At 44.7% G+C, this 12,924-nt stretch overlaps 1 protein-coding gene across 2 annotated transcripts in view; it reads left to right on the forward strand.

Moving 5' to 3' along the window:
• Positions 1–12,299, forward strand: part of Klhl18 (kelch like family member 18) — a 60,348-nt gene extending 48,049 nt beyond the window's left edge. Inside the window, exons 6-10 of one of the 2 annotated variants that reach the window (XM_026390074.2) lie at positions 278–414; positions 1,922–2,159; positions 5,478–5,582; positions 7,895–8,006; positions 8,882–12,299. In XM_026390074.2, coding sequence (XP_026245859.2) covers positions 278–414; positions 1,922–2,159; positions 5,478–5,582; positions 7,895–8,006; positions 8,882–9,268 — 979 coding nt within the window. In that variant the 3' untranslated portion in view covers positions 9,269–12,299. The remainder of the gene's footprint in view (positions 1–277; positions 415–1,921; positions 2,160–5,477; positions 5,583–7,894; positions 8,007–8,881) is intronic. The other variant, XM_026390075.2, reaches the window with a different exon arrangement.
• Positions 12,300–12,924: the final 625 nt, after the last annotated feature.

Consider the following 12,924-nt stretch of genomic DNA (forward strand, 5'->3'; position numbering starts at 1 on the left):
TTTTTCTCACTCCTCAGTCTATGCTTATTAGAAGACAATTGTTCTGGTTACGCTAGCTGAGGTGAGTTTTATTTGTCTTGCTCCTTCAATTTGAGCATGTCTCAACAGCTGTACATGGCTTCCTGAGATCTCACTTGGATTCTTTGAGACCAAACTTTCCAGAAAACTTCTCTCAGGTTTTCCTGCAGTTGAGGGTGGAGAAGCCAGGCTCAGAAGTGCATCTGTGGACTGAGGGCTGAGGATACCTCCTGTCCTAGCACCTTGCATGTTATTCCAGGGACCTTGTAGATGAAGCGAAGGACTATCACCTCATGCCAGAGCGCCGGCCGCACCTACCCGCTTTCAGAACTCGGCCTCGCTGCTGCACATCCATCGCTGGGCTTATCTACGCTGTGGGAGGCCTCAACTCAGCAGGTATCTTGCAACTCCCCTTTGCAGAGCTCTACCTGGGGCTCCATGAAGAAAGAAGTACAGTCAACCTACCTGGCCATTGTGCTTTCTCTCCTTTGTGCTGTCACCTCCCCTGCCCTGACTGATGTAATTGCTCTGTGGTTAGCACTTGTCCTGTATTCATACTATTGAGTCCTAATGTCAGTGCTAAGGAGCCTTAAGCTATCCTTGAGGCCTAGCCTCTTCACATTACAGATGAGGAAACTGAGGCCCAGATAACTTTCACTATGTTCACACAAGTTGCTTTGGGCAGAGAAAAGACTAGAAATCAAATGTCCTATTCCCGAAGCATCATGCTTCACTAATATCACATTAGCTATAGCATTTACTCAGCCCTAGCCAGGATACAGAGACCCAGTTTTATAATCAGACTATTCACATTGAGTCAATGGATCTCTGAAGTTAGACTTTGAGAATGTTACCAAGAAAAGGAAGATTATCCAAATATGCTACTCTGCCACTATCAGTAATCCTTCTTACTTTCACCCCTATATATCACCTCCTGTGAAGCACTCACAAGTCTATGTTAGTGGCAGCTCCTGTATCATATAGTCAGGTTTTCAGAAATGCCCCATGGGCCCTGTCCTCTTCAGTAAGAGTTGGTGGGCAGTCCTGAGCCATTCTGGTTTTAATTGAAACTTAAAGATGGCTGGGATTGTGGCTCAGTGGTAGAGCACTTGCCTAGTACATGTGAGGCACTAGATTGGATCCTCAGCACCACATATAAAGTAAATAAATAAAGATATTGTATTTATCTACATCTAAAAAAATTAAAATAAAACAAAAGAAAGCTAAGGAGAGGTGGGTACTAGTCTTCTGCTTGTTAACCATATGACCAAAAGAAGTAAGTTGTTAACTCAGTGAATACTGGAGTGTAGCAAGTACTAAGTGTCCCAAAGCAGCATATACCAAGGAAGAAATTATTTTAATTGATTGTCATAAAAACCTGATCAAAAAGGGTAGAGTTGGAATTATCATTTCTTACTGCTGTGAATATTATTTATTGAGCACTAAGTATATTCTAGAGCCATGCAAGGAACTGTATCTATTCTGTCATGTAGTCTCATGGCAGCTGTGCCATAAATTTCATGTAGGAAACAGAATGGGGACACAAAACAACTTGCCTAGGTTTACTCATTAGGAAGTGAAAGTTGGCATTGGGATCCATGCTCTTCCCTCTGATCATGCCTCCTGAGTTAGAGAAACTGTGTGCAATTGCTTTATCCTTGACTTTAGGCAGGTGATGGTAACTGAAAAGTACTATCTCAATAAAGTAAATGCTTCCTATGTGATTCTGATTTTCCTTAAAGAAAATCAGAGTTTACCATGGCTAAAATTTCTGCATGGGGCACTTGGGCCCTGAGTAATTCTATGGGAAGAGAGCTAATAGAATCAAGTCAAATGTTCCATATAATCAATGCCCAATAGCTATGATCTAAACAAGTGGTCTCATTTGTTTTAATTTGAGTAGCAAATTTTTATGCAGGTGATTCCCTGAATGTGGTGGAAGTATTCGATCCCGTCGCCAATCGCTGGGAGAAGTGCCATCCCATGACAACAGCCCGCAGCCGGGTGGGTGTGGCTGTGGTGAACGGGCTTCTCTATGCCATCGGGGGATATGACGGCCAGCTACGGCTGAGCACTGTGGAGGCCTACAACCCAGAGACGGACACATGGACGAGAGTGGGGAGCATGAATAGCAAGAGAAGGTATTCTGGAAGCCATGTGCAGGCCGAGCACACACACTGAGCATCTGGGGAGCGCCATGCTAGACGAACAGGGGCACGTAATAAAGTAAAATACAAGCTTTGGCCTGGGAAGGTCTTGCAGCCAGGCCAGCCTCTGCCAGCACCTCCTGGGAGTGAGCCCCCGTCTGCTTAAACATAAAATACCTGCCTTGTCCTTTGAGAAACCTGGGGAAACAAGACATGGACATGTGGAAGTTGTATTGTTATTTAAGTGCCAGATAAGGACTGAAAATATGTATTGTGGAAGATTCAAGGAGGGAGAGAAACTGGACTGGAACGTCTGGAAGATTTCAGGGAAGAGGTGGGATTAAAGTTGAAACCTGAAGAATAAGGAGGATTTAACTTTCTTTTTTAAATTTTTTTTATAGAGAAAGTTCTTTTAAATATTTATTTTTTGGTTAGACACAATACCTTTATTTTGTTTATTTATTTTTATGTGGTGTTGAGGATTGAACCCAGGGCCTCACGCACACTAGGCGAGTGCTCCACCGCTGAACCACAACCCCAGCCTGGATTTAACTTTCTTAGTGATAAAAGGAAATCCAAAGTGTTTTTCTTTATACTTTCTTTCTCCAAGGACTCTTGCTTCATGTGTGTTCCCGTTGCCCAGGGAATATATGAAACAAAGTAGTGTTTTTTACTTCAGGGTCACATAGGTATTGTGGCAAGATGGACCACGTTTTTATGTCACTGAACACATTCTAGCTATTTGTTGCCTGCTCACATTTCCTGAATAATAAGTGGGATTAGAGGATATCCCAGTAGTGCCTGCATTGAGCTTTCTCAGTGCAGAGCTGGTAGGCAGCATTTTTCCTTATGTCAGACATGTGCTCGGGCAGTGAGAAGGCCCATACTGCTCAAGGGATGTCACTGGACAAGTTCTTTTGCTCTTCTGTCCCTGTGAGGTCACTAAAATAAATGAGTGGTTTCACATGGTGCTCTGATGTCTTTCCTCAGAAGACTGACAGGAGACAGGAAAGCAGTCCTAGTCTCTACCCACTTAACCAGAACAGCTATGTATTTACCCATTTTGCATTTTAAGCTTCCTTGACATAGACCCCGTTTTAAGGGGGGAAGCTACATGAATTTCTTTTAAAGGGACATTTGAAAACCAGTGGACCAGTTGCTCTTTATTGGTCTTTCTGCTTTGTAATTCTGTGATCTAAGTATTTGCCTCATGGACCCCTTCACCTTTCCATGCCTCAGGGTGTCCACTTGTAAGAGCACGTGACTGGAAAGGAAAAAAGAAATTAAATGACATATGTGTGATAAGGAAGAAGAGTTAACAAGAAAGTCCTTTGCCACATAAAAGTGTAATGGCCATGATACACATGTTCCACATTCAGTAGTATTAGCATGTGACCACAAGCCAGGAGGAATCTTTGTAGCAATTAAAGACCAGAGTCACAAAGGGATCGAGTAGGTTCATTTTGGAAGAAAAAAATATGTACATAAGGTCTGCACTTCCCAAGAATGCTTGCACAGTTCCTTTATTTGCACCACCTACCCCCACCTTGATGTTTCCCCGTCTGCCCCTTGGACACTTTGCAACTTTCTTAAGTGGCTTTTTTGCTGTGTCAGTAGTCACTTGGCATTCCTTGTGTGTCTGTTCTGGGCCACTTCTTTGCTTCAATGTCAGTGAATTTGAAGTGTTGTCTGGGAAGAAAGTCCTCTGGGTATTTCTCTCCTTCACTGTGGTTAATGCCCTGGTATTAGGTTGCAGGGCCCAATTCCACTTCATCCCTTTGAAATTATAGGTTACCTAAAATGTTTCTTGGTCGTTCCTCTCCTAACCTCCCACACAGCTGTCCATCCTGCCAGTTAGCGCAGCCTCCTTTCTGCTCATTTTCCATGCCATTTCTCCGCAGTGTCGGAGCTTTCCTGCAGTAGACTATGCCAGTCCACACAGATCAGCACTTTCCCTTATCTCCTTACACTTGTCTTTACCACTTATTTTGTAGTTAATCTCATACATTCATTCTCATATCACTGTTGAACTCCTGAATTATTACTTAATTTTTATGTCAGATTCATGTCCGTATCTAGAAGGAATTTGTCATCTTCCTGTAGTCCTTGTCTAAGATAAGTCCCTTTTCTCCTTCAGGCTGGTTCAAAGGGTCTGATACTGTGTCCTTCAAAGGGTCTGATACTGTGTCCCTCAAAGGGACATTATGTGGATCAATTTAATTTGCTGTGTATACTTGAAAGGTATCAGTAACCCTGGTGTATTTTATTTTCCTATTTGTTAGACACCCAGATTCATTTTTAGTCATCATGTTTAAAAAACAGTGAATCCGGCAGCTTGGCATTTCTCATAAGGCTTGTATAGAGTGGAAAATTATGATTGCACCAGACCACCACCCACCCCGTCTTTAGTGCTAAGAGAGCTTATCAGGTGAGGAGCAGGGAGTTGGGCTTGTGTCATTTAAATCCAAGACACACCTCTTCCAAGGCAGCCTTGAGAAAAAAAGCCCTATTCCCCAAGCTAGCAGCTCTCTTATACTGCAATTTGTGATCCTTGCTTCCTTGCAGGGTGTGGTGAGGATTGGAAATAGCAAGCATGGAGTACCTGACACATGTAATAAATGTACAACAAGCAGAAGCTGAAGCATCACCCACAGAGACAGATTAGAGTCATGTGTGTAAAGAAACACATTTATAGTGAATTGAATGTGAAAAGTCAGAGGTAAAGTGAGAGCCAGTTATGCACAAAACACACAACAAAAATACTATTGAGGGCACACAGATGAATTTGAGGTCTTCCAGAAGGTCCCCGCTTGGTGAGAGATGGCAAACAGATTCCTGGCACCTCATCGTGCCAGAACATAAAACCCTTGAGGGTGGGAGCTTCTAAAGCTGGCACCCAAGATGGCGTGCCTTGAGAGTAGCTGCTGATGAGTGAATGAATGGTTGTGACAAGTGCTGTGATAAAGAAGCTACTCTGGGGGCATGGGGCTGAGGGAGAGTGATTCTGGCTGAGGGATCCAGGACAGCTTTGGAGGAGGAGGAGAGAGGAATTTGACCTGGGCCTCACCTCAGAATGGTGAGCATTTCAGGCAGATTGAGAACTGAAACCAGCTGGAAGGGGAGCTAGCCCAGGGCTGCAGGGCATAAGAGGAACTATAGAGCAGCCTCAGTGGCTTCAATTTTACACCTTTACTTAAGCATGTACCTGAGATTTAGGTCTAGAAAGAGTGATAGTTTAATTTCTCAGTGGGCATGAAAGGCTGCTCTATGAAGTCTAAGGCTCATCTTGGGTGACAGCTCTATCTGTTTCAGTGCCATGGGGACAGTTGTGCTGGACGGGCAGATCTACGTCTGTGGAGGCTACGATGGCAACTCTTCCCTCAACTCTGTGGAGACCTACTCACCTGAGACGGACAAGTAAGGATCCCCAACTCCCTGGGGCAACTTGAGCTTACTACACCATTTAAAAATTAGAGCTGCAGTTTTTTATTTAAGCCTCTTGAAGGTAGAAAATGTGGTACTATTTTGTCCCTTTTAGTACTTTGCACATAGTAGTTATTTATTAACCCTTGATTAAATTAATGAATGATTAGATACATTTTTTTAAAGAGAGAGAATTTTTTAATATTTATTTCTTAGTTTTCGGCAGACACAACATTTTTATTTGTATGTGGTGCTGAGGATTGAACCCAGCACCGCGCACATGCCAGGCGAGCAGGCTACTACTTGAGCCACATCCCCAGCCCAAGATAGATACATTTTTAAAAACAATGGTTTTACTAGAAATTGGAAACATTTATTTAATGGTCTGTACCTCTTAGCTAAATCAGCCCATTTTAATGGAAAGGTAGGCAAAAGAGGATAAGAATAGATGAACAGTATAGTATGTTCCAAAGCCAGTAGGGTATGTTACATAGTTAAATAAACTTGGGAAATGTGGATGTCTTCTATCCCACCAGAATCCTTATCTTTCCATAATCACATTAGCATTGCAAAGGCTCTGGAAAATTCTGTGGTAGAGAACTCTGTTTAATAGGTGTTGTGTAAAACCTGTCGCCATCTTGTGGCATAATTTTGCACAACAGTCTTTGGAAAACACTGACAGGGTTAGCCAGAATTTTTTTATTTCAACATTTGAATCTTCTCATGTAGCAAAACCTAAGCAAATGAGTTGGATAGACCAGTCAGAATGCTTTTAAGCTAATATTCTGTCTCTTAACCAACTTACTAGCTTTGGGCAGCAAGTTTTATGTTCAAGACCCTATAAGTACTAGAGAAATGAAAAGTTGTACTCTGTTTGTATACAAGGGTTGAAATGCATTCTGCTGTCATGTATAACTAATTGGAACCCCCCCCCAGAAAAAAAAACAAAACACTTCCTGGTACTACAAAAAAAAAAAAAAAAGACACTATAAGTAATACCCAGTGTGGTGGGCTGTGGATGCATTGTGATCATCCTACGTGGAGCCCTGAGTTTGGAGCCTTTGGCCCTCTTCTTCCCTGGCTTTGAGGGAAAGGCAAGGTGATAGGAATGTCTTCTAAAGTGAGATCTATTATGGATAGACAGTAGGAGGTGCTCATGATGAGCATAGATAGCCAGGGAGACAACAAGAAGAGAGGCTCAGATACGAATGTGCCCACTATAAGCTGGGTACAGCAGCATATAAGTGTAATCCTAGCAACTCAGGAGACTAAGGCAGGAGAATCACAGGTTCAAGGCCAGCCTCAGGAATTTAGGGAGACCCTGAGCAACTTAGACCCTGTCTCAAAATTTTAAAAAAACAGATGGGAATGTGGTAAAGTGCTCAATGGTAAAGTACTCCTGAGTTCAATCCCCAGTACAGGGGAAAAAAGAATGTGTTCACTGTAATCAAGGACAGCAGCAGTTAGGATCTAGGAGTAGGGATGTGGAGTGTGGAAGAAAGATAGCAGATATGGGTGGTATGTTGTAAGGGTAAAGGGAAGATAGGTGAAGACTATCTGGTAAATAAACACACTAAGAAACTTAGATTATGCCTGAAAGGAGACAATGAGGAGCCACTGGAGGAGCAATTCCCCTGGCTATATGAATTTTGAGTGGGAAAGGTCGGAAAGCCAATCCTTCTAAGAGATTTTTTTTAGTCCAGATTTTTTTGGTCCAAGTAAGGACCAAAACTAGACAGTGACAGTGGAAATGGGGACAACTAATGACCAGGAGACAGACCAGCCAGGACTTAGGGACCACAAGAATGTTGAGGGTGAGGAAAAAAGCCAAATAAATGCTGGGGTTTTATAAATAAAGAAATTAGGTAGTTGAAGCTTCCACTAACAGGACCAGTGAGTTCGTCAGAGGAGCATCTGTATAGGAAAAACGGTTTGAGATATGCTGATTTTGAGTGTTCATGGTGATGAACAGAGAACTTAGGCTATGGGTTTGAAGCTCAAGTGAGAAGCAGCAGCCAGAGAATCAGCAGAAGTGGTCAGGGAGGCAATAACTGGTAGGGAAAGTTAGCCAGACATGGGGGCACAAGCCTGTAATCCTAGCATCAGCAAGTGGGGAGTCTGAGGGAAGTGGATTCAAAGCCAGCCTGGGTAACTTAGTGAGGCCCTGTCAAAAAAGAAAAAAAATGTGGGGAGATTGTCCAGGGCACAGGAGACCTAGCACAGTTCATCAGGAACTTGCTAAGCTGTCTTAGGAGGACAGGAAAACTGAATCTCATTCTCTCCTCCTGTTTTGACTTTTTCTGAAGGTGGACAGTGGTGACCTCGATGAGCTCAAACCGCAGTGCTGCTGGGGTTACGATCTTTGAGGGCAGGATATATGTTTCGGGCGGCCATGACGGTTTGCAGATCTTCAACAGTGTGAGTTTGAGCTCCTCCTGGGCTAAGGGCCCCTACTCCTTGTATCTTTGAGAGTATTTTGAGGAATATTTCAGCCTTGCCATTGCTGGATAAAACATCACCTAGTGAGGTTTCAACCTGTGTCATTCATCCTCGGAAATACTTAATTTCTAGAGAGGGAGAGCCAGTGTTCACAAAGGAGGGATAAAGTGTAGTCACTGCTATCCCCCAAACCCATTTAGCTGTCTGTGGAATACCACAAAAGACCTTTTGAAATTTCTACCCAAAGTAAGCATGAATTTGAATAAAGTTGTAACTCTTCTGGATATTTTGTTTGAAATTACAATTATGATTTTTAAAAGCTCAGCAGCAACTGAGTATGGTGGCACACACCTATAATCTGAGCTACAGCGACACAGGAAGCTAAGGCAGGAGGACTGCAAGCTCAGAGCCAGCCTCAGCAACCTGGTGAGACCCTGTCTCAAAACAAAAAGGACTGTGCATATAGCTCAGTGGTAAAGGACCCCTGGATTCAATCCCAATACCACCAAAAATTTTTTTTAAAAAATGCTCAATAGCCATTTAAAAATAGTTCCCTAGAACCCTCTGGACAGTCCAGAGATTCTGCTCTCATCCCAGCTCTGGCATTACCTAGCAGGGCATCCTTGGATGTACCCAGAAGTCATATTCGGTGATCCTCTCTTACTGCCTCCACATGCCTAAGAGCAGGCACACAGCCAAGGAAGAGTATCAGAGCCAGAGCTTACTGGCCAAGCTCCTTTCCCCAGGATCCCCCAGAGTCTGATTCCACATGGGCCTCTGTGCCCTGCAAGGCCACTTACGGGTCAGGCTTTGTCTCTGACTGTCCTTTACTTGTGCCTCTCTCCCCACTACAGGTGGAGCATTACAACCATCACACAGCCACCTGGCACCCAGCAGCTGGCATGCTTAACAAGCGCTGTCGACATGGCGCTGCCTCCCTGGGAAGCAAGATGTTTGTCTGTGGAGGCTATGATGGCTCTGGCTTCCTCAGCATCACCGAGATGTACAGCTCTGTGGCAGATCAGTGGTGCCTAATGGTACCCATGCACACACGGAGAAGCCGGGTCTCCCTTGTGGCCAGCTGTGGGCGCCTGTATGCTGTAGGGGGCTATGATGGGCAGTCGAACCTAAGCTCAGTGGAGATGTATGACCCAGAGACGGACCGCTGGACATTCATGGCCCCTATGGCATGCCATGAGGGAGGGGTTGGTGTGGGCTGCATCCCTCTTCTCACCATCTAAGACAGAGGATGGGATATGGTGGGGAAGGGACCTGGTACAAACATAGGCGCTTCCTTCCAGGGACAATCCCTCTCAGGAGAGGTTGTGGACCAGAAGATGGGGTGAAATATGAGTTTACCAGAGGTACAGTTTTTACAGGTGCTTTAGTCCTCCCTCACTGTGCAGCCCTTGTGACCCTGAGTCATCAAGACGTACAGCACAGGACAGAAGCCCCTCTGGGTCCCACAGCCAGTGACACAGAACTGCTTTGCTGGTCCACACATCCACAGGCTCCATCCAAGCCCAGCTCGCTCCCACCACAGGTCAGCGAGCCGCCCATTTGCCGAAGGTCTTCCATCTGATGCTCCTCACCTGCTTGTTCTGCCATTTTGTGGCCAGTTTGCCAGGGAAGGCTGCAGCGGCCAGGGCTGTTGAAAACTGTGGGGTCTAGCTGGGAGAGAAAGGACACACCCAAGTGTTCTTATTGCCTGCGATGGTGCAACTACAGCAGCGTGCTCGTGGCACACAAGCATGCTTCTTCCTCCACCGTAGTGCACCGAGGATTTCATCCTTGTCTCTGGGTAAGCAGGGAGGACAGAAGTCTTTCCCATGTCTAATTTTGGGATTTCAATGAGATCTTTTTCATCTTGCCCAAGAGAATCAGAAGGGAAAATGATACTTGAAAGAAACTGAAGGAAATTTAATCAAAGAAACACTTGAAAGAAACTGGAAATAAAATACCTTTTTTTTTTTTTTTAAGTGAACAATTTTTTGCAGGAAGAAAATATAAAGACACTAAAGGCAAATATATATTTAAACGGAAAACCGTCAAACTCGAGCATGGCGGTATCTACTCCCATATTCGGATCCCAGGGTCCTGAGGCCTCGCAAAGAAGATGGGGTTCCCTCTGAGCCCCACTGTGTCTGGAATCAGTGCATTCTCGACTGGTCCTAGAGCAAGGTGCTCATGGGGTTTGTCTTCCACACCCACCATCAGAGGACTTTTTTAATTGTAGGCTTAGCGAGTCTGCTGAATTACTGCCACTCTTCTAGGTGGGAGCTCCTGGCTGTCGCCGTAGGCTCCAGATGCCCCTGTGATTATCTCCCACTGCCACCACAGCACTCATTCAGATTCCCCATTCCCACTTACATTCCTTCCTTTTTTGACCAACGGGAAACGGCATTTCATAGACTCTTACTTGCCCATGTATCATTCTTGTATAATTTTCCTCATTATAATGTTGCTGGGGCACATTGCCATTCGTACCTCTAGAATTTAACCAGGGGCTTGCTCCTTCTACCAGCCATGAGCTAGCTTGGTCCAGTAACCTCATCTGCCCTGCCATTCCACTGTTCCACCATCACCTCGCCAATTCCAGGGGTCTGTCTTCCCTGTATTCCTTGGCAGACCAACCAGCAAGGTGGATCTTTAACATTCAAGCAAAGCTGGCTTTATGACATAAAAAAACAAAAGGCTGAAAGAATCTTTTGCTGCTGCAAAGAACAGATTTTATATCTTTTCCTCTAATCTTGGCAAATGACCTCGTGAAAAGACTCTATGCTCCTTCCTCCTACCCCCTGGATGGGACCTTAATGTAGCACAGCAGGACCCAAAAAGGAGGACTTTTTTTGTTACCAGTGCACTGGGCAGTGGGGCTGTCCTTCAACTGCTGCTGCCAAAATCTGGTTTTCTAAAATTATTCTTCCAGTAAAGGACTAAAAGAGGATACGATTCCTTTTAGCACAAGACTGAGTCTTAGGGTCCCACTCTCCACCTGTTTGGTTTCTTGTCCTCTGCTGCCTTCCTGGAGTGGCCTGGAAGCCTGTTCAGAAAGGCACAGTGTGGAGCTGGGGCTGTCTTCCCACCCCAGGACCATCAGGTTCACCTGTGTGTGCAATCGCCATGTACTCAGAGGGAAGGACCTTTGTTGCCTGCAACTTAGGAGCTGGGCCTCTGCTACAAGCACTTGAAAGTGATGTTTTTATTTTAATAGACTCAACAATCTGGTAGCTGATATAGCCTGGGCTCTTGGGAAGCCCCAGCATTTCTCTCTCCCCATTGGTTTGTCTACAGAAGTAGACTCTGAAGGAAGTTGGGGTCTGCATTTCCTGTTAAGAAGAGTGTATCAGTGCTCATCTTGTTATGGACCCTTTCGTTTGTGAATTTGAAGCAGCACTGATGAGCCTGGATTGTGAAGAGCTCATCTAGTAGCTGTTGAGTAGGTCTTGCTGGGTCCTCAGGATGCCATTGTGGATGATAGATATTTCCCAGAGTCTGCTGCTCTTGTGGTGGCCTTCCTGAGTCCACTCCCACCTCCTACCGTAGAAGTTGCACTGCACACCTGAGGTCACTGTTCTCCATGTAAGATCAAACCAGTGCTTTGATCTGGGCTCTGAGCACAACTGAGCAAACACTAATTTTTTTACACTCACCCAGTCAGATCCCAAAGGGCTGGTCTGGCTCTTCAGTGTTGGAATCTTTCCAATAGCACCATGAAAAGAAGAGGCACGGCCCAAGGTATTGTGGAAAGGTTTTAACAAGGAGGTAGGGCAGCTGGGTGTGGTGGTGCACACTTGTAATCCCAGCAGCTCAGGAGGCTGAGGCAGGAGGATTGTGAGTTCAAAGCCAGCCTCGGCAAATAAGCAAGGCTCTTAGCAACTCAGCAAAACTCTGTCTCTAAATAAAATATTAAAAAGGGCTGGGGATGTGGCTCAGTGGTTAAGCACCCCTGAGTTCAATCCTCAGTACTCCAAAATAAAGTAGGGAAGATACTCTGTTCAGCGGGCTTGGAGTCTAGCCCACCTCTGAACAGAGGACTATGGCTTTCATTGTCCTTGGACACTTCACCCTGGATGACACCCAGAGCCTCCCCTTCTGGGTCTCACCTGAAATTGTGCCAGATAGGAGCTAAAGACCAGCCTCTTGACTTCACAACAGAGAGATCTGACTGGGTAGGAGTTCAGTCCCCTCCACCCCAATTTATCATTTCACAGAATATCTTTTATTTATGGAACGCATGTCTTTTGTGTTAAGAAACCAAAGAGAAATAAAGAGAACACACCTAATAGTTTTTGCTCTTTTCTGATTTATTTTTTAACTATTATAAGTAAATCATATTTTTACTGTGATTCAGTGAATAAATATATTGGGTAAAATATGAATAGTCTTGTGAAAATAAGGGAAATGCCAGGTGTACATACAGCAAAAGCAGCTTTTGAAAAGATGTCTTATCAGATGAGCTCTGGTGCATGTTGCTGCTGCATCTGTGTTCCTGTCCAGCCCTCCATTGCTCTCAGGTTTCCCCTTCTCTTCACTCAGCTGTCGGAAAACTCTAGAATTCCCTAATGGAACATAGCTGCCCTGTTGACTGCTGGAAACCAATACTTCCAGCTCCTTTTTTATGCTTTTGGGCAGAAGTGCTTGGGTACACCCATGAAAGCTGCTGGGACAATTTCAAACCACATATTTATTTCTAGGTCCCTCCTCAGAGGGGGGTTCCCAGGACTGGGGTACAGCTCAGCACTCTGAGGTGGTCCAGGTTACTTGGTGATGAGAACTGCTTTTAGCTTCCACTTACCCAAATACAGCCATGTTCCAGATCTGCCTTCCTAAGGTTACATTGTGTTCTCTTTGGTTATACATGTGAGTCATCACTCCTGCTTTTCCAAAAGTCAGC

The sequence above is a fragment of the Urocitellus parryii genome, chromosome 3, assembly GCF_045843805.1.
Source record: "Urocitellus parryii isolate mUroPar1 chromosome 3, mUroPar1.hap1, whole genome shotgun sequence".
NCBI lineage: Eukaryota > Metazoa > Chordata > Mammalia > Rodentia > Sciuridae > Urocitellus > Urocitellus parryii.